This window comes from Stegodyphus dumicola, chromosome X1, assembly GCF_044657685.1.
Source record: "Stegodyphus dumicola isolate Sdum_Otavi_A_Nest chromosome X1, ASM4465768v1".
Classification (NCBI taxonomy): Eukaryota; Metazoa; Arthropoda; class Arachnida; order Araneae; family Eresidae; genus Stegodyphus; species Stegodyphus dumicola.
In genome coordinates, this window is record NC_140780.1 from 121,628,697 (window position 1) to 121,651,493 (window position 22,797).

At 30.0% G+C, this 22,797-nt stretch overlaps 2 protein-coding genes across 4 annotated transcripts in view; one reads left to right on the forward strand and one right to left on the reverse strand.

The window, feature by feature from the left end:
• Window positions 1-16,563, forward strand: part of l(3)73Ah (polycomb group ring finger 3-like lethal (3) 73Ah) — an 85,293-nt gene extending 68,730 nt beyond the window's left edge. The window contains exon 8 of the mRNA XM_035351069.2: window positions 5,612-16,563. Coding sequence (XP_035206960.1) covers window positions 5,612-5,659 — 48 coding nt within the window. The 3' untranslated portion in view covers window positions 5,660-16,563. The remainder of the gene's footprint in view (window positions 1-5,611) is intronic.
• An 839-nt stretch (window positions 16,564-17,402) lies between these two features.
• The window catches only part of Ent2 (Equilibrative nucleoside transporter 2), a 269,678-nt gene continuing 264,283 nt past the window's right edge, over window positions 17,403-22,797 (reverse strand). For all 3 annotated transcript variants that reach the window (XM_085808590.1, XM_085808591.1, XM_035351070.2), the window contains one exon: window positions 17,403-18,744. In XM_085808590.1, the coding sequence (XP_085664716.1) occupies window positions 18,618-18,744 (127 nt within the window). In that variant the 3' untranslated portion in view covers window positions 17,403-18,617. The remainder of the gene's footprint in view (window positions 18,745-22,797) is intronic.

Genomic DNA, 22,797 nt, shown 5'->3' on the forward strand with positions numbered 1-22,797 from the left:
CATTACACTATATAGGCTATTTAAGTCGACGAGCTGTTCGAAAACCTCTACTGTCTGCCTTGAACGAGGGCACATGTCTCCAGTTCTCAAAGGAGCATAAGGATTGGGGTTGGAAAACAGTCATGTGGTCCGATGAATTGCATCTTCAATTACACCATACAGATGACAGGTTGTGAATATGAAGAAAACAGTACAAAAGTGTGAACCACAGCTCCATTGCTAGTACACTTTAAGCTGGTAGAGACAATATTATGGTTTCAGGATTGTTTTCTTGGCTTTGATTCATATGGAACAATGCCTGAATGCCCAAGAATATATAAGTATTACTGTAGATCAAGTACATCCTGTTATGTTAATGATATACCATGCTGGGGCTGCATACTTTTCAGCAGGCCAGTGCTGCCTGTCACAAAGATGGCATTATTCACAGATGCTTCAAAGAGGATGACGGACACTTTGCTTCATTGGCCTGCACAATCACCAGATTTTAATCCAGCTGAGAATCTGTCCAGTACCATCAGATCGTAAGAAATTGAAAAATGCAGTTCATCAGATAGGGTTTCAAATTCCTAATACTGTCTACCACTAGCATTTCATGTGCAATATTAAGTGCAAAAGATGATCTAGTATTGTGGGGTGGTTGTAATAATTTGGCCACTCAGTGTATGCATGTGCATATGTGCATAAACTTTCCTAATGGGTATGTATTTTCTGAGGTTACGGGTCGCTGCTCAAAATTTGCACTTTCCTTAATTGATTTTTCCTTCATGATGGCTATAAATAAGTTAGCAAGGAATCCTTAAATTTCTCTTAGCTCTGCTTTTAACAGTCTTCCTGCTCTCTTTAGCAACATTCTGTTGCAGCTTTCATACTCGGCAATTTCTTATTCACGTCGTTATGATTTCCAATCATAACAATAGTAATGTTACTAGTGTTCTTAGACTTTAGAAAAACCGGGTTTTCTTATCCATTGAGAGGTTATCACATTTAGCGATGGTCCCTGCTAGATGGGACTTTTCTGAGAAAAAGAATTCTGGTAGCACTGGTTTAAACAGGAGGATTCCTAGAAAAAGGAGCCCCTCTGGAATCAAAGTCCCACCTAGCTACAAAAACGATGTACCTGCTGTGCAGAATTTTTTGAAACCTTACCCAATCTGAGCAATAATCCATTACTGTTTGGAATTTAATTCTTTGTAGTAAGTGAAAATGGTAACCTGGCTATGTGGGTTTTCTGGAAAAGTGCAGGTTCAGAGAATTTTCTCTTTCGGCGTCTAGGCTCTCATTGCCAAAACATAATGTAATTGGGCCTTAGTGGGAAAGCAAAAAATGTTGAAAAATAAGTTTTGTGTTACTGCATTAGCAATGCTGTATAAGAAATTACAGTAGTATACAGTATATTTTATTATTATTTATGAATATTGAAAATACCTTACTGTGCCAAACTTAGCCAGATTTACTTGTTATGTTGGTATCCCGTTCTGCATATTGCTTGTTGATATCTGTTAAATCTATAATTCGAAAGAATTTTTTTAAATCTACAACATCCTTAATAAACTTTGATTTTATGGCTTTTCTATGGAATACTTATTAAAATTTGCTTTTTGTCATGCAAAGTTTTTGAGTCTCCTTTTTTAAAGCAACAAATAATTCAAAGTTTATTATTATTTCAAAAAATTTAATCAAACTAATGTTTTTATAAACAGAAAAAGTAAAAATTAATAAAATATTTAATCTGATGACTAAAAAAAAAGTTATCTAGCATGTGAGGAAAATGGAATAAAAGCGTTTTAAAGACATCTTCCTCCATAAAAAAAGCACAGAAATTATTTACTAATATTAGTCAAACTTTTTGAAAAATCAGCATGGGTATACTGTAATAACATTCATAAGAGGTGAATGATGAAGTCTCAATGCTTCCATAGTTTTCATTAATATATGAAATGTGTTTGCTAATCATTGATAAAGATATACCGTATTTTCCAGCATACCTGTGTATAACACGCATCGGTAATTCCAAGATGCATTTTTTTTAATTTTTAGGTATATTCGCCATATAACATGCATCCAGTTCTTCACAAAGAACTCTAAAAGATGCATGCAATGGTGTTGTATTTTTGTCCTAGCCTTTCAAACAGTGATATACCAAACTAATAAATGGTAAAAGGAACATTATGTGTGCGAGTTAAATGCTTAAGTAATATTCGGGGAAAGAGGGTGGATTATGTTCAGTGCAGATAAAGAGGCTGGATTGTATTCAATGCAAATGTCCAAAAGAATGCTATTGTTAGGTTTTGAGAAAAAGGGGGATATAACATATAACCCCTTTTCTCATATATATATATTATTTGGAATAAGAATACACTTCCAACTGGAATAAACTCATGGAATTAAGAGGGTTTTTTTTTTTTTTTTTTTTTTTTTTTTTTTTTTTTTTTTTAAATACCAGTTGAAGCAGTGATTGTAAAGTGAAAATCGAAGGCTTTAGTAAATTTCATTTACTTTTGTTGAAATACAGTTGGTCTAGTGTTCCTTTTAGTAATAAATATGGCTCATGTGAAATGAAACGTAATGCTAATGCAAAGTCATACATTTTGCGAAAGAAAATGGAAATCGTGCTGCAGCAATGATGTTTGGTGTTGGTGAAAGCTGCATCCATGAGTGGAAGAAAATTAAATCACAATAATTAATATGCCAAAGAATAAATGTGCTTTGGTGCAAAGGAGTGACAAAATGGCCTTTCCTGGAAGAAGAAAGTGTTGGGATTAATTATAAGAAACTGTACACTGTTACGTTTTTTTTTTTTTTTTTTTTTTTTCTTCTTCCTTCATGTTACGTTCAGTATGGGTTCGTGGATTTAGAGTGAATAATAACAACAGCACTTGATGAAGTATCAAAACACATTTCATTGGCCAGTATTCTCAGGACAGCTTCAAAACCAGGTTTTTACAGTCGTCGAAGACCTATCGGGTTAGTCCGTAAGTTCATGCGCATTAAGAGTATGCATGGAATTCACTATGATGCATTTACTAAAACAATACAATTTTGAACCTGTTGAAACTTGTCATCGTTTGACTAATATATTACTCAGTTCATCACCAACTTTTGTAAATATCGAATGCATTTTAATACCCATAGAAGATGAATATAGATGATCAGTATAAACGTGCTGTGTTACATTTTTTATTTTCGTGTGGTGAATCTGCCAGGTTTGCAGCAGTAAAAATTAATAGTGTGCATTGTGAACACACTATTAGTGTAAGGACTGCCCAGAAATGGTTTAAAAAATTTTAAGTTGGAAAAAGCCGCATTGATGATGAATCCTCTGTTCAGGACGTTTTGAACTGTTAGAACTAAATCAAACAATTAATTCAGAAGTTTATAGTGAACAACTTTGCCATCTAAACTCAGAATTGATCAAAAAACGCCCACAATTGGTGAATATCAGGAAAGTGTCATTTTATCATGATAATGCTAGACCGCATACGGCTCGAACAATGCTGAAAAAAATAGTGAATTTAATTGGGAGCTTTTGCCACATCCTGCTTACTCCCCAGATATTGTCCCAAGTGATTTTCACTTATTTCATGCCTTACAAAATTTTTTTACTACACAATGAACTTTCAAGTTTTTTTTTTGCATCAAACCCAGAGTCTTGCCATAGCATTCTCGCAATGGCATAAAAAAGCTTTCAAGTTGGCGAGACATTATAGATAATGGAGGAAAATGTATAATTGATTAAAATGTTAAATTGTGTTTTTTTATATTATTTAAAAATTTACCAAAAAATGCACACAAATTTATGGACTGACCTAATATATAGACATGCTGTAACATTCAGCGACACAGCCGTCAGGCAATCGGGCTATAACGATGAAGACAGCTTCACTGCAAAGCACCAGTATAATAACTCCTGACTCCTCAGTTCCGTCATTCCTAGAGCTCAATGCGCTCTCTCCACGATACACTAAGATACTCTTTCGGTGCACCTGACGACCAACATGGCACTCACTGACTATCAACTTGATGAACTCATCATGGACTAACTGACTCGCTCTCCATGTACCAGCAGGGTTTATATAGCTTTTGGCTTGTGTTCGAGAACATTCTGCGCTAAACCAGTAAGAATTCGTTCCAGAAAGTTCTCCATCTGTCTATGACATATCACCAATTTTGTCGCCAAATGGGCTATTTCTCACCAAATGTGACAACCCTGCCTTCCCTTGCCATCTTCTGACAACCCTAAACCTGCTTTGAGGGGAAGCTGTCTTACTGCACCTGGACATTTTGTAACAATACATTTATTTGCTTTAAAGTGGGGCAAAAAGAATGCAAATGAAAGTGAAAACTGTAAAGCAACTTTGAGCTGGTGTAGTAGATTTATGGCGCAGAATAATTTAGTTCTACAAGAAAAACAAACATTTTGTAAAAGCGTCTAAAGATTTGGATAATAAATTCATTAGTTTCCATACTTATATTACTAACCTACGAATGCAAAAAAAAAGTATTTCCTGTCAAATATTGGAAATATGGATGAAATTCCAGTAATGTTTGATATGATAGAAAATAAAACAGTTGATGTGAAAGGAACAAAGTTTATTAACGTGAAAACAATGGGTCAGGAGGTATTTCACTTCACCATAGTGCTTTCCTGCTTAGCAAATGGTTCAAAATTAAAACCCATGATTACTTTAAAAGAAAGATGATTCCAAAATGTAATTTCCCAAATGGTGTTTTCATTCATGTTCATGAGAGGGGATGGGTGGATGAAAACAGTGTGAAATTGTGGGTTTGATACCCACAAGATTGGTTAAGGCAAAAGAATCCAGAAAGTCTATTAGTCTGGGACATGTTCAAATCTCATTTAATAGATAGATGTTTGTATCAATAAACCATTCAAAGGAAATTTAAAATGACAGTGGAATGCATGGATGTTAGAAGGTGAAAAAAACCATTTACTAAAGGGCAAATGTATCATGCCAGTTTAGAAATAGTGTGTGAGTGGATAATAAAAGCATGGAATGAAACTGAACCCGACATAACTCAAAAGTCATATGAAAAGTGCAGTATATCTAACAATCTGGATGGAATGGAAAATGATTATTTATTTATGGATTAGAATGATTCTGAAGATGAAATAGAATCCAATAATGTGCTTAAAAATATAACAAAAGACAAATATGGGATGAACTTTTCATATTATCCGATAATGAAAATTTTTAAATTCATAAGGTATGTCGTTTTCTTAAACACGTGTTTTATTAAGTAAACAGCACCATAAACTTCATATATCGCTTTGTGAGCTTCAGCCACTTTCTTTATTGAAACAGAAATGTTTATTTTTGGACTCCATGTTAAATTGACTGTTACAGTTGTAAACAAAACTACTTGGAATTTGTATCTATAGTAACTTAAAAGTGTTAGCCACCAAATCTCAAAAGGAAAAAAAATTACAAGATTGGTAGAAGAATAACAAAACAAAAATGCTATCTTTTTGTGTGAACCAAAATTATTTCTTGTGAACCCAATATTTGTAAATATATGAAGTACATTTATCTGTCCCCCCTTTTTTTAGTATTATTTATGTACTAAAATAATATTTTTCATCTTTTAGGATCCTCCTCTGAAGCTTTATTATAGGCCTAAATTGGATTTAGCATAAATTGTTATGATAGATTTCTGTAGCTGTCACTCAGCAGTGTACTTAGAGCGATATTTAATCTGGATTTGTACATAGGTTTGTAAAGAAATTGTTGCACAGATGTTCATCATTTTTATAACTTGCAGATGAGTCCAATACTTGTTTTAAAGAGCAGCTTTGATAAGTTTAAATATATTCCAGAAAACTATGCAATCCTTGTATGATGTTTTCATAAATTTTGTTACATTTTTTTAATATTTTGCAATTATATTCAGTAAATAATTCTTTTGTTTAAAAATTAATGTTAAATTTAGGTAAATCATTTTCATGTCTGAACATCATTGTATCATAATTTATTTCATCTCTGTACATCACTGTGAATCTAAAATCATCTTCATATTCATAAATAATGTAAATAATTATATAGATGTAAAAGGATAAGAGAAATATTTTTCTTATGTGTATTCCTTGATCACCTTTGTAACTGTCCTGATTACTGAAGTTCTGTGAGTAAAAGTTGTATGTCTGTATTTGTTGGAAGTTAATACCAAATTCTTCCACAGATATTGTGCACTTGATAATCTCTTAAAACTGTTAATCATATAAGAATATATTTTTAAATATCACAAAACCATACAAAATTTATTTCAAGTGCATGCTTCCATTTAATGGATTCAAATAAGTTAGATTTGGTGTGAGGTGTTGAGTGCTTTCAAATAATAAATCCACTGAATTCTTTTACATTGCAAATAAATCTCCTTCCTTTCCAGTTTTCTGATTTGTAATTGTTATGATTGCCTTTTGCAGTAGAGGGTATTAATTTGTAACTTGTCCTATATTTATATGTATGTTTTTGTTAGTTTATGTAATATGGGTCAAATGGAAATTAATTTGGTACTTTTCTGTTGAAGTTACCACTTAAGTATTGTGAAATCCTAAAATGTGCCAAATATATTATCAACAGCATCATTTATTGCCCCCACCCCCATAAATATGAAATTTGTAGGTAATAGGCTGAGCTGTGGAAAAAGAGTTTAAAATAATTATATTTCATCATTGGTGAAATGGAAGAGTGACAAAATGAAAGGGAAAAAAAGCATTATTCGTGTTGGTATGAAAAGTTAAATCTGCTTAAATAGATTCTTTTAGCAAATTTTACTCAGTATAAAAAATTATATAACCGTCTAGATTTTAACCTTTAATAATATTGCTTTTTGTACTGTTCTTCATTCACACAAAGTTCTTAATTCTTCATTTTTTGCCTATATATTTTATAAGTAATAAAACTTGAATATATAGATTTACTTATAATGGCTGTGAAAAATTATATAAGCATATTTTGCCCTGTGTTTTAAATTGATATTTTGCCTGCTGTATACACTTATCTTTGTAAGATTGCTGTAGCTAAATATTTATTAGAAAGCAAAATCTAACATTAGGTTAAATTGATGGGGCAGAAACCCAGTGACTAACAGAAAAATATTACTTCTTCCTCATTTTTGAAGCTTTACTTTTTTAAAATTTAATAAATCTCAAGTGCAGAAAAAGAAAAATGCTACTATAGCATTCATCGTTAGATGTACTAGGAAGAAAATAGTTCCTAAATATAAGTTTTCATTTCATTGTTATTATTGGCTGATTTTTATGCCTGGAATTCAAGAAAAGTATTGTGGTAGTGAAGTGTGCTTTTCATTAAAATATCATATGTGTGATTTGTACATAAATTTATCATAGTATAATTGGAAATTCATATGGCAATGCCCTAGAACAATGCAGAATTTGGATACTAAGAGGGATTAAGTTTTAATACCCCAGAAACTACAAATAATCTACGATTGATTAGGAGACTGTGTGTGTGATTAACTGTGTAAACAATAAATACATGTTTTATTATGTATTTCAGAATACATTGCATGACAAGAAAGTAAATAAGAGAAAGCATGTCTTAGAAAATCATTACAAATAGACATATTTTTGTCTTCTACAAGCATGGCTTTCTTTCGTTTCCCCCCATATTGCAGATTTTTTCAACCTCTTAAAAGGGAGTTTTAAGACAATCCTGCTTTGAGCTGTGGATCTCTGTCATTGTGCATCATATGTTTGCCTACTTTCATATCTGTGATTTTCTGGTCATTCTCGCTTTTCTTGAAACTTTTTTATTATTATATTGAAATTAGGATAGGTATACATATGATGACTTCTAAGTGTGACTACTCTGTTTGTAATTTGTGATCAGAAGGCTGTTATTTAATTTCATCCGTTATTAATATGTGGCCACTTCATGAATTCCTCTTTTTTTTTTTTTTTTTTTTTTTTTTTTTTTTTTTTTTTTTTTCTTCTCCAGAATATTTTTTGTAAATTTTAATATATTTCCTAAGTGTTCTTTCATGCAGTATTTCTCATGCATATTGCATCTACAGAGACTGCATTTTTTTCATCTGACACCAGTAAATCTTGCATAGCAAAACTGTGGTTATAAATACATCTCAAGTTGCTTCCATTGAAATATCATTAAGTTACAGAAGGAAATTTAAATATAATTATTATATAGATCGTGTGTAGCTAATACCTGTCATTATGGATTTAGTTACTGAACAGAGAAAAGCAAGGTTTTTGTTGCATAATGCAATTAGTGACCAGTAAGTTACATCACAAATAAGAGTGTCACTCGGAATCTGCAGTCTACTCTTTGTTCCGTGAAATGAAATCTCGCTTTAAAGGGCCATTTAAGAGCACTTCAAAAATTCAGAAAACTATAAAATAACAGTTTCCAAGCACTGATTTCTGTGAAGCAGTTCAAAAGCTAAATTGCATCAGAAAGAATGTAATATTTTTCTTTATATCTCAGCATCTTATGAATTTATCTGTGAGGCTTTGTAGATGTTGTGTTTGTTTTCATTATTATACTGAAATTACAGCTGTTAATTATTATATGTCTCTAAATATACAGGAAATGACTTGCAAAGCTGCCGTTTTAAATCAAAAAAAGTAAAAATATTTTCAGATAGAAAGGAATGTCAAATGCTAAGACAAGCTACAGTGCTATTCCAGCAAATGCATGTGTGTTAAGAAAGCAAAAGAACCTTATTCATAGTATTAATATTAATTTCCTAGGTGATGAAAAGAAAAAACAAAATCTTGCAAGTTGCGTAATTGCAGCGAAGTGAAACTGCAATATGTATGAATGTCTGCATTATATTCCCAAGATGTCCATCTGCCAATACCTAAATCAGCATTGTGCTGTGAGATTAGAAAAAAAAAAACACTTATTTTTATAAATATTGTCAAGATCTTTCAGATGGGAATTTTTATTATAATTTTGTCAATTGTAACTGATCAAAAAGACAAATGTTTATAGATATTCGATGCAGTCATGAGATGACTACTTTTTTTTTAAATTATTATTTTTTTTTTAACTGTCACAGAACTTTAAAAATATTTTCTCATATATATTGAAGAAATCTGCATATGTGTGGAATAGTATATAGTTCAAACCTGTGTTGTTCAGTTTTCAACTGTTCTTTAATAGTTCTGCTCCTGATTTATTGATATTTTTCCTGTTTGTGAACACCTTTAATAAAACTGAAATCAAAATTAGTCTACCACCTTACTTAAACAGTCAATACATGTTGAAATTAAATTCTTTGCTGAAAAGTGCATCTGTACTGTAAATATGTCTTGAAGTAATATAATTTCAGAATAACATTTTGAGAAATGAAATTAAACTTTAGAAGTATAAAAACAGTAATAGGAATATTTTAAATACTAGTATGAACATTAAAACTATATAAAGATTTAACACTTTAGTATCTTATTTTTACACTGCACAACAACCTATGCCTTAAATACAAACAAAATGGCACCATCTGAATGTTAGTTTTCCGATGATGTAATTTTTATAAAGGATTTAAATTGTAAATGCCATTGTTAAAAGTGTATTTGTAAAATTTACAGTTGGAAATGATTAAAAACTAGTCCAATGCAAATTTTCATATGTATATAAGAACAAATCATAGTTTGAAAAAAAATGGAAATGTTTTTGTATGTGCATTGAATGAATGTAATGCTTTTGAGTGATTTGGGTTATTAGTTCATATTTAAAGTGTGTTATATTATGTAGCTGCATTTTTATATTACTATCTTCCACTATTTGAGTGTTAATTTCTTAAAGAAAAAGGAAAATAAACCTCCTATTTTATCCTGTAAATTGTAAATAATAATGTGTATAAAAAATAGTTTTCATTACTTTCATGGAAACGGATATCTATACATTAAATGTATATAGAAGTGCTGGATAAACATCCTGAAACTACATTCTTTGTAAGTTATTTATATACACTAAAATGTCTGAAAAATATTTTCATGTATAGCAGTTCCATAAAATTGTAAATTAGAACTGTATGTGTTATTATCAACAATTGATCTCTTTGATTAAATTTAATTAAAAATATATAATTTAGATTAAATATGTTATATTTATAAATTTTGTGCATTAGCTGGAATTTCTGTCTTGAAAAATGGTATATTACTTCTGTGAACATGTACATGCAAATTTTTTTTAAATTCTTTGCTTAGATATTAAAAGTTCTATTAAGTTATTGAACAGAGTTTATTTCTTAGATGTTACTTGACCCCTTTTAATGTATCAGAGTAGCCAGTCTTCCTAGTAAAATTGGGAAGCCTTTTTTTCCATCTTCTGGTAAATCTGATTTTTAGTGTACCCTGTTTCAGATGTAGATCTACCAGATTTGTTGATTTTAAAATTTAAAAAAAAAAAAAAAAAAAAAAAAAGAGAGACTATGATAAAATTTTGATGGCAAACTCTCAAAAAAGGCTACGGTAACCATATTGTCATCTCTAAACAAATTTCAGAACATGCAAATTAATTTTTTCCTTCCTAGTGATTTTCAGCATTAGTTTATTAGTTTTTATTCAGATTGAACTGGTTTAATCCAGTAAGAAATTTACAAAGCATTTTATAAATAGGTGTTGTTATGAGTAATGTTTAAGAGAATTAATTGTATTTAATTATGAATGATACCTGTAAATAGTTTATGCATTTTTATTATGTTACTAAGTTTATGTGCTTAATTTCCTTTTCATTATGTTTAAAAGCATTTTGATAAAAACAAAAAAGTTTTTAACTTGGGTTTTCACCAATATTAAATTTTAAGATGTTTATCAAAAATTAAATATGAGTAGTCAAAAACATACCCTTAAAAATTTTTAATTTCAAGTAGTGAATTAAATATTAGCTAAATATATTTTGTATAAAAATCTTGTAATGCAGTTTAATATACCTGGTATTATAAAGCGACTTAAATTTGTTGTTCAGTGACAATAGAGTCCTTTTCATATTGCATGATCATGCAAAACAAAAAAAAACTCCCAGTTTTTTATATTTGAGGGTTGGCAGCTGTGATACATGGTGGTAACATTTATGTAAATGCCTCAATTAGGAAATTTATTTTCAAATAGCTTGCATGCATATGCATGTTATTTCAGACTTTTTTTTTTTTTTTTTTTTTTTTTTTTCCTTTAAAAAAATTCTTAATAGTTGGAAAGCTGTTGAAAGCAGTAAATTTTCTTTCAAATACTTTGTACAGTACTTTTGATATTTTCTGACTTGTTAATACATTAGTTGTAGAGATTTAGTCAAATCTTAAAACAAGTACCGTTTGTTTAAACCATGTTTCTTATTTTAATTTTCTGTGTTTAATCTAATATATTTGATGCTGTAGTTTAGATTTACTCCACTATTTTAGTTTCATAACTGATCCACTGCATTTATTGCACTGAAACCTGTAATTGAATTTGTCAGAATTTTGCTTCTTTATAAGTTTACAAAACCGCTGAGAAAATGATGCAATTTCTAACCAGTTAAAAAGATGTTGTGCCTCTTTATTAATTTCCTTATTTCTTTGTGCAATTTAATCTCCATGCTTGCCTGCACAAAATTAAATATTTTGTTTATAGATTTATATATCTGTAGAAGTCTGTATAGATATTTATTAACCCTTTCAGGACGGGCGTCCCATATATGCATCCCTAAGAACGTCTCTTACAGCCGGGGATCCCGTCCACGCATTGCTAGAGACTGCATTCAGAGGGTGGGTGATGTGTATGCGCATTTTAAGCTGGAACGTTTTTCTGAAGGCCACTAGAAGGCATTCTATGTCCATTACTTTTGAAATGAACACAGTTTTAGGTTCCTGACCTTGAGTTTGATATATTCTGTCTGACTTTGGTATTTTACTCAACTGTTGCGAGGGTAGGGGGAGCGAATTGTAAACAGAAGTGGGCTCTTTAAATTGCCGTGTGCGAATGTAAATATTCGCGTATCTGATTTATATACAATTCTTTTTTTAATTCTGTTTTTTCCTCTACTATATACGGTCTTTCAGGGTTACTAGACAGCCCAGTCAGTTTTGCATTGACTTCAGATATATTCCCGTTTTTTCTCTTTTTATTTCTGGAAGTCTCACCTCTTGTCTATTATGGCGCAAAGTCGCCATTTATCAGAGGAAGAATACCCTCGTATGGTTAATGAACCATTTACTAATGCAGATAAGAGTGATGATTCTTTTTCGAAAGATTTAAAAAGTGATACTTTTTCTAAGAGTTAGAAAGTAATACTTCTCCGTGCTTCGAGATTTACCACACTCAGTCTTCATTTTAAATTTTGTTACTTCTTACTGTAAATAGGCTTTATTGTGTTGTTTTATTAATTTTAGTCTGTATTGATGGATTTTATCAATTAAAACTTTGGAATAATTTGAATAGCGCTTCCGAAAATTATTTTACAAGATAAGGAAATTTTTAAGTATATTTTCATGTAAAATAAAGAAGAAAACGTTATGTGCTAATTTTAACATATATAAGAGCTCAAGCAACAATCTAATATGATACCAAAAATTACGAGGCTAGAAGTGAAACTTTTTTTGTTCTGATTTTTTTTATAAAATTAGGCTTAGTGATGCAAAACCTCCGTCCTGTACGGTGACTGCATTCGATTCCCTTCCGTCCCGCACGAGCGTCTTAAACAAATGTGCGCCGTTGCGAAAAGGTTAAATGAATGGTCATACTGTTACATATAATTCAGATCCTAAATTTTAGAACAATGGTAACTAATAGTTTGTTTCTCAGTGAAAGGAAATCAAAGCTGTTGCCTTATCCAAAAATGCAGTTTTAGTACATGTGTATTATACCCATATAATTTCAAATTGGTAAATCTAATTATCTTAATTTAATTTTATCTGTTAAGTAGCTGCTTGCAAGAAAAAGGGGGGATTTAGTTATATAAATTCAATTTAACCACTCTTTTAGTGCCGAACGAAAGTATCATACTTATGTGAAAATCACTTAGCCAGTTTGAAGAATTTGGATCAAACTGAGGTGGCTCGGGAAAAAGCTCATAACCAGACTTAAGAATGATATTTACAGAATCCAGTAACATCAGTTTAAAACAATCATAATGAAAGCCCAAAAACATTTTTCTTTTGCACTGAAATTAGAGAACATTTATAATGTTTTATAAATATAGTGAGGTGCCATCAGGTAAGCAATGCTATATCGCCATTGGTACTTTTCACAAGTATTACAAATAAATATATCGTCATTCAGCACTAAAAGTGTTAATAAACGCAAGTGAGTCAAACTTCTAAAAACTAATTCGCTTAAATTTCAATTAAATTTTTAAAAATAAATCAGAATATTATCTAACATGCAGATTTAATTCATATTTGCAAAGTAAGAGAGACAAAGCATAATAATGCAAAAAGTTACCCATTTACAATGTTACTTCTGCCATTTTAAATGTATATTCAAAATGCATCAAAAGGTTTCACATCTGAAAATGTGAATAGAACAATATTACTTAGATTTATGATTTATTTCATTGTATTAATAACAGCTAAAGTTATAATTTATATCAAAGATGCCTTAATAATCAGGGTGGTACAGGTTTGGTATAAAAATCCCATCAGATATCATTTCAGTCATGAAAAGCATATTATATAAAATATCAGTTCTTTGCCTAAGCAGTATGCAGTAATTTTTTGCATTGTGCCCTGTAGTGCAAGCATCTATTTTAAGTGACATAACCCAGTTTTTTTATTAACATTGCACAGATAGAGAAAATTATCTGTTGTATTCTATTAAGATTTCTTTTTGCACAAAGTATAAACAAACCTTGCAGATATTCTAGTCAAAAATGTAGATGGCAACTGTATGCAGAAATATGCCAAATGAGCTGTGATAGATAGCAGTGATTATAGTTTGGGGAAGCCATTTTAATGTATATTCTTAAGGAAATTACAAGTTCACATCTCAGTCCATAGCTAAATCAAATAACAAGTTCTTGCAACGTAGATTAGCATAAGGTAGTGAACACCTGCATGTATATATTATTTTAATATGAAAATATTTCATTTTTAAAGCTATATCTGAAGAATAGAAATGTATTAAAAAATTGCTGCTTACATCAGCTTTCACTTTTTTTTAACCTTAAAATTTCAGTCTAATACTCCATTTGGAACTTAGACAACTAGTTCAAATGTGATATCTTAAAATCTAGTAGATCATTACTAGATTTAGTTTCTTACTATGCATATTTGTAATACCAAGTTTTTTATGCCAAAAGTGCTGTGTTGTAGTTGTGTTCCAGAAAGTGCAGTTGGTATAAAATTTAATCTGTTATGTATAAATGCACCGCTCAATTTTATTTTGTAGTTCTAGGATCCCCCAAAATGTTTGATACTAATGTGGTACAATGTTAATGGAAACGATAAAATTGCATATATTCCTAATTCCTTATGTAAGTTACTTGTTGTAATACTTATCTGGTTTTTTAATACAGTTAGCTAATTCCCAGCAAAGTGAATGATTTATTCCTTATGACTAAAACTGACTGCTATTGGTTAAAACTTGTGTGAATTTTAGTGATGTTACGTCCTCAACAGCTTTATTTTTATTCCTTGTCTGTGTGTTCTTATGGAATAGTCAGAATATTACATGTAAACGTCATGTTTACTTTAAATCATGTGTTTCTTTGCAGTCTTGTTGTCTGATCTACCAGAAATTTTATTTTCTGCTGAAAAGGCATGAAATTTTATTCTGAATTCTCAGTGTGTGATAGTGGTAGTTAAATCATTATTTCTGAACAAACCTTGGAAATTATTAAGAGATAAAAGATTGTACATGCATATACATAGTTTTTTGGCTAGATTTGGACCTTATCTGAAATATTACCTTTTTTTTTTTCACATTCTTACATAAGAAAAGTCTACCGAAACTTATACCCCTTCTTATTATAGGAATTGATTGTACTAGAAATTTGACTGAATTTTCTTCATGGTAACACATAACTGACCAATTAACATTTCATTCCCTTTTTATTAATGTGTAATGCATTCAAATGACTTTATATTATAATATCTTGAAAGCAGCTGTTTTTAAACATAAAGTAATTACTTTGCTATCAAACTATTATAGAAAATTTTAAAATCTTTGGAATAGTGAAATTTATCAATATTGTAAACAGTTGCTCTTAAAACTTATTTTGTGAAGCTATATAGCAGCCACTGTTCTTACTTTTGCTTTGTTAATAAATTATCGGCCAAGTGATTTAATATAAGAATAAATAATAGCAAATACCATGTATTCTTTTTAACATTTTTATTTAATGAGTTATAAAGTAATAGTTGTGAGAAAAGAATGAATAGAAATGCTTAAAGATAAGTATTTAATAATGAAACATATCTTGAAATAATTTACATATATTTGTATTTTAACTCTTCCATGTAATGAAAATAAATTGTAAACTAGAAAAGGGTTATAAAATCTGTTAAGTTACTATGATGTGTTACGATGGTAAACTTTTTTACACTTTAGAAAAGGAATATTAGCTCTGACTATTAGCAAATTTAAGCTTTAATGTAACATTTTTGCACCTTTATTCCATGCCTAATTGATCGTTGCTGTGGGGCCTTCGTTGGTCTAATGGCATCATTTATAGATGGAAATTAGATCAATTTTGCTGTTGTAAAATGTTTTAGATATGTTTGTTAAAGGCGATTCTTATGGATAGATAGCACCTGCTGCTCTCTGGCTAAATTCAGGTCATAATAGTTAATGCAAAGTCGTTACACAATTATTTAGATTCTTTGCTAAAGTAGTACTGCAATTAAAAAATACAGAATTCATTGTCAACTGTTTAGAAAAATATATGATTTAGTTTTATATAAATTCTGTAAAACTAAAAATAATCTGGCAAACCAAATTAGTATATTTTTATTTTGTTCTATTCAATAGCTTTTTATATAACATCTAATGAATACTTTAACTGTAAGTTTGATTATTATGGATGATGGTTTTTTGCTCTAACTGAACCTGTTCCATGTTCACAGTTTTAATGTAACTTCATTAATATTATGTTAAGTCTTATTGCAAATTGAAAATGCTAAAACAAAATGCAAAAGAAGGTTTATACTTTGTGTTGTTTTCCACGATTTTAGTATACTGGTTATATATATATAGAGTATTGGATGTTCTAATGTGAATTAAAATGTAAATTTTTTCTTTTGCAATACACATCCAAACAGAACCTCTATCCTCACACATGAATATAGATAGATAGATTAGAATCATATCTTAGAAATTCTTAGCTTCATAATGAAAGGGAAAATGACAGTGTTATATTGTACATAACTAACTAAAAAGCAAACCAAATGTGTCATATATATATATATCATCACACTATAAACCTTTTCTATACCTTGCTGTAAATGCAATAATTCCTTGAATGACATTTTGATAACTAGAATGCAAAATGACATGAAATAAAAGTTTTAGTAAACTTTTGTTTCAAATTTTCTTTCAATTCATATATATATATATATATATATATATATATATATATATATATATATATATATATATATATATATATATATATATATATATATATATATATATATATATATATATATATATATATATATATATATATATAAGATTTACATGACCTGAATTATATCCAGATTTTTAAAATGTGGAATAATTAGAGTCAGATTTTCCCAGTTGAGATATTATTGCATAATATTACACAGCAGATATTGTATAACCTCATCCTTTGTAAGAAGTCATCTTGTATGTTACTGTACAGAAAAATACTCTTTGTAGAACACCAAATATTGTAAAAGTTCAGAAGAAACTACTATAATTTATTTGCATAGTGACAATTTTGTAATGACTAACTGTGATATTGTGTATAACTTTAATAAAATCTTTTTTAAGTATTTCAAACTTTTCTTGTAAAAGTTGTATATCAAACTGTGTATTTTAAGAAGTTTAGAAACGGGTTTAGTTTCAAGTTCTTTACTCCTGCGCTAAATTAGAATAATTTTTCAGAATTTGTACACTTTTAAATTACATATCTAAGGGGAAAATTGGCTTGTTTTTCTTAGATGCTTTCAGGTGCTTAAAATAATTATTTATTGCTATGTTTTTGTTAAGGTAATTAAGTGAGGTGTTTTTCTTCAGTTAATGTTTGAATTTGGTTAAATTGTACAGATGTTGTGATACTCAAAAATATTGTTTATAAATATAGCTTCTACATCATTGTAGATATCGATCTGGTTGTATTTTTCTTTATCCAATAAAAATAATTTTTGAAGACTAAATAATTTGTTTTATGTACAAACCCATTTCTAAAAATAACTTTCTTTTGTTTATGTGTGCAAATTTGTCTCGATATATCTCAGCATTAACTTACTAAACTTCATTTTATTTTCACGTACAAGAGGAAGTATAAAGTTTAAATTGCAACAGAAGACACAATAAATAAGTTCACACAGACTAGTACTAATTTAAACATCCAAATGAGTATGAACAAAAAATTAAATGAAGGATGCTTGTTTTCTCAGAAAAACTACCATACAATAGTATCAAAAGGTTTCTTTCAAGAATCAACAGAAGTATGAAAGAAAACGCTCTTTGTAGAACCATACATAATGCAGTATCTTATCATGCCATACAAATACAAAAAAAGTACTGGTCTAGGTACTGTTTTAAGTGATATTTTCTAACACATTTCCATATTTTTATAAAATATAATTCTATATATTTCATTTTAAATGAATATTTTACACATATATAATTGTGAAACAATCTGACAGTTTTACACAAGATTTGGTTAATTATTTTGTAAATGCTTGCCTAATAGATTATGTACATTTCCTAACAAATTCAGAGCACTGAAAAGATTTCATAAGCACAAAAGGAAAAATATTCTTAAAACTATAGATAGAAATTTTCATGTAAATTACATATATATGAATCATACTTAATCTTAGCAAGAAAATTTGCCATCACAGGTAACAACAGCAGGTGCCTGCCATTAAATTGTTCTAAATATACACTTATCAAATTTAAACTTTCATATTATCACAGGAACAAAACACAAGTACTAGCTAAGGATGCTATCAGAGGTTGATAGTATAAAAAGACAATGACCATACAAAAAACAGACCTATAAGGACGGTTAACCAATACTGAGAGAAATGTTTAATAATAAAAAAAGTTTCTCTGAAAATTTTATACAAAACAAAAATGAATGAATTGGTAAAATTTAATTTAGAGGGATATTTTTTATACAAATATCAACCATTAACAGCATTGATGAAATGTGTGATCCCTCAAGTATTAGAAATTTTACATAGATATTAGAAAAACAGCAATAAACTATGCATGAATATGTATAACAAATACAACATCAATTTGCTGTAAAATACAAATTGTAACAAAGTCTAGGGATGTACTGTTAAGTACCGTATATGAAGGCTTCCACAGCATCTTGTAGCTTGACATGTTTAAATTCTTATTAAAAACTTTTAAGATTTATCATTATGTACTGTAAGACATATTTATCTATGAAAATTCTTTTCCAGTTAATTTAATCAAAATTATATATATACCTTAATCAGAATATTTTACTTTCAACAAGCCAAGACACAAAAAATGTAAAATTCACACCACATACAATTCCAAGAACTAGAAACAAAGCAGCTATCATCCCTGCTATTGAGGCATGTTCTGTCTCAACACATCTGAAAGTAATCAATATATAAGTACATAAAATTTGCACTGCATACAAATTGAAAACATTTTAAACAACTATACCTCAAGAACAGGTAACTGTTATGATATAATGCAAAAGTTATTTTCATTTAAGGACTCTTTTTCTAAAGTATATTAGTTTGCTATCTAATATGGGTTAAAAAACATGAAAAACTCATACAGCTAGCTCACTTCTTGTAGCTAGCTGGCTTGTTGTTTATGGTAAAAGACTACTGGCCTAAGGAACAATGAATTCACAGAATGCTTTTTATAAGAAATAATTTTTATTTACAGAATGCTTTGCAATCAGGGATCAATACAGAATTCAATTTCAGAATGGTTTCACCACAAATCCAACCATGTACTCCTTTACTGATGTCAATCTCCTTTACTGATGGGCCCTTTCTTAAAAAAATTTTTAATGTAGTTAATATATAGTAAAGTGATTACCTTTTATCTGTAACACTAAGGATCGTCAAACTATGGCTCACGAACTACATGTGGCTCTGATGTCCCCCTTAAATAGGATTCAATTGTGACAAATAGCTGTTTAATTTATTAAAATAATTGCATTTTCGTATAAAAATCAAGCAATGACACACTTCCTTATTGATCAGATATTTAATTTTTTTAACTTCATTACGTGAGTAATTGATTTCAGACTGTCTGCTGAACATCAGAGTAACAAACAAAAAATCAAAAAATTCCATTTTGATGAGTTTGACCATGTAATGTAAGTAAATAATGGTATTCAACACAATCAAATATGAAGATCCCTTAAAAAAAATTCACTCAAATTTTTTAACTTTAATTTTCTTTCAGGCAGTTTTCTCTTTAAGACCTTCTTTGTCAACCTCCTGATTCTCAACAGATCCAATGCTGTGGGAGATTTACTGTTCCTTGTAATATGCTATTTTTATTCAGTCTCAAAATGGCTTTCATAGCTGCTGAAGAAACAATTCCAGAAGAAAGTTAAGTTCCCCCACTCGTACTTGGTCAGCAGATCTGTCCAACTTTCTCACATTAAGATGTACATTAGCTTCCAAAATAAATTGCTAATCCTCTAAGGAAATCAAGTCACATTTATGCAGTTTTTGTAACCACTGCTTAGGGGATCTGCAAAGACATGCCACATTTACACTTTTTCGAAGCGACTTTCATAATGATTTCTCGGTAATCCTACGTAGAGATTATAATTTACTTTACCTGTGATTAAGCATACTGAAATTTTTGTAATCATGAGGATGATGGACATTTCCACTTGGTTGAAATTGATTTTAGAACTCTGGTGCAACATCTATAATCAGAATTTGGTTGATAATCATTATTCAAGACCACCTTTATTATCAAATATTCCTTTTCGATAATACGGCTTCAAACAAAGAGATTACTTAGTACAAACTTTTCTATTGTGGAAACCTGCTGTTAAATACACTATCCTGAGTGAAATCATCGTTGCTTCAGATATTTCCTTGTATATTGCTTAATAGTAATATTCCTTTCTAGTACATCACACTTCCTTCACCTGTTGATGTTTTTTGGTCCCCTCTTGCCTTCTGTCTAGTATGGCTGGGAAGTCCTTCATGAAAGCAGAGTCTAATGGAAAAGCTGATTCATTGCCTGATCACCATAAACTTTATGCACAACAATCTGATATTGTATTCGAGATATTTACCCCACAAACTTTCAATTTTGAAACAGTCTTTGATTCTTTACAGTCATACTCTTACAGTACCTCAGATGCCAACAAATTTCAATTCAAATAACTGATCACTAAAAGTTATTCTTTAGAGAACTCAAATAGGCACTTGTTTTTGCCTCAGATTTTCAACCGAAAATAATACAAATTTTGCTTCAAATCTTCAACTACAAATCATACAAATGTATACCAACTGCCTCCCACCATTAAGGTGTAACATAGAATATTTCTTATAAGGGATGTGAAATGCATATTTCAAAACTTAAGATTTGTGGCCATAACACTAAACTGGAAACTCAACTAATCTCACACCAGAAAATACTCTTGAACGTAATGTGGGTGTTATGTGAAATGCTAATCATTTGCATTTGTCTAACATGTTTTACCTTTCAGGCAGTTCCTTTTTAGATTTTTAAATCCCGATTTAGTGTTGAGTGGAGGTGTCAAGAACACAATTGAAAGAAGTGAAGTGAAAGAATGCAATCCCAACTACTGGTTAACACATTTCTACAGTGGTAGTATTCAGTTTAACCCATTAGCCACTGGTGTTGCGTTAACGCAACGGTCAAAATAAATGCGTATATAAATATCACTACCTAAGATATTTTATACCAGCAGATGATTTTGTGTAGGGAATATTATGAAGATTATTTCTGAAAAAAAATTTGCCTTCAACAATCATTTTGTTTATAATAATTAATCTCATACTTTAAGCAAAATTTTCGACCTGGTATTTTTGCTGAAAATATTTAACGAAAGAATCGCCATCTTTATGAGTGATCTATTTTTAGTCAAGGTCACCGTTTATCAGAACATTACATCAGTCAGATGTTTATATTTGTGTTGGGAAGCAAGGTAAAACAGGTGTTGCACTACATCAGCGGGAAACGGGTAGTCAATCTCCTTTTTCACTCATTCCTTTCGATGTTCTGATTCATGTTCTGGTTGTTTAAAAATGCCTAGAACGAGGCATCTTACATTAGAAGCCCTTCAAAGATTTTTTGATGAAGAAACAGATGATGATAATGTTAATAATGTCCAGAATGAAACTGATATTGTTGTTGTTCCCCCAGAAATTGCAGAAACTAGTGACAAAGAAGAAAGGAATGACAATGTTTTAAATATTGGTAATGATATTTTACCAAATGATACTGCTGGGGAAGTTGAAATTCACGTAAGAAGTAAGTTTCAGCCTTCTAAAAGCAGTTATAGTCATACTAAAAAGTTTAAAAGCAGAAGATTGAAATCTTGAAGTAGATAAAAAAGGAACTGTTAATTATGTCTCAGGAAGAACATGAAGAAAGAGATAGAATAGAAATTATAAAAGACAAAATACAAGGTAAAACTAGTGCACAGATTTTCGATTTTCGTTTTGGTTTAGACATTTACTCTCTTCTCGTTGAACAGACAAATATAGACGCTCAGCAAAAAAAAAAAAAAAAAAAAAAAAAAAAAAGCCCAGAATTTATTGCATCTGAAGCCTATATGAGAAGATTTATTAGAATATTATTGCTTACAGGATATTATTCCTTACCTCAAGAAAAAATGTATTGGTCTTTTGATAAGGACATTTCTGTTCCTGTTGTACGAGAATCGATATCACGTTTGCAGTACAGAAATATGAAGCAGAATTTGCATTTGACAATAGTCAAATTGACAATACTGATAAATTATATGATAAATTATATTATTACTAAACTTACTAAATATCGCCACTTTTTACTACTGGAAATATACTCTTTTAGATTTCAGACGCGAGAATGCATTATTCCTTTTGCAAACTCCTATTGAGAGTTAAAATTAGCCAGCAATAGATCAGCAACAGGAAGACCTAGTAAATTCAGCATTCAAAAACCATTGCATGGAGATGGTAAAAATTTTATCGTAAAGTCCGTTGATAACAAAAGACTTTGTTGTAAAGAGTACCATAACCAGACTGTTTATAGATGCAAGGTATGTAATGTAGCTTTACATCATGATTGTAATCAAGTTTTTCATGCTTGAATCTTTCAATTGAAATAACCTGTATTTGTAAAAGAAATACAATGTATATTTTAATAGTAAATTAATTACAAGTAAAGTGATTTGTAGATTTATAAAGCGTTATACAGCTAAAATGTAATCCTGCGCTCCACTCAAACGAAACATCACACGAGTACAACTTTTCTACTCACTCAACATCCGTAGTCTTATTCCACTGACGTTGCGTGAACGCAACACTCGCGTTTTTCACAGGTAAGAGCATTTTTTTAAATTTTCAATGTAAATTTATGTTATAAATGCTTAATTTAACATTTGTTATTAATTTCATGAGAAAAGAAACATTCCTTGTAGTTTTGGCAGT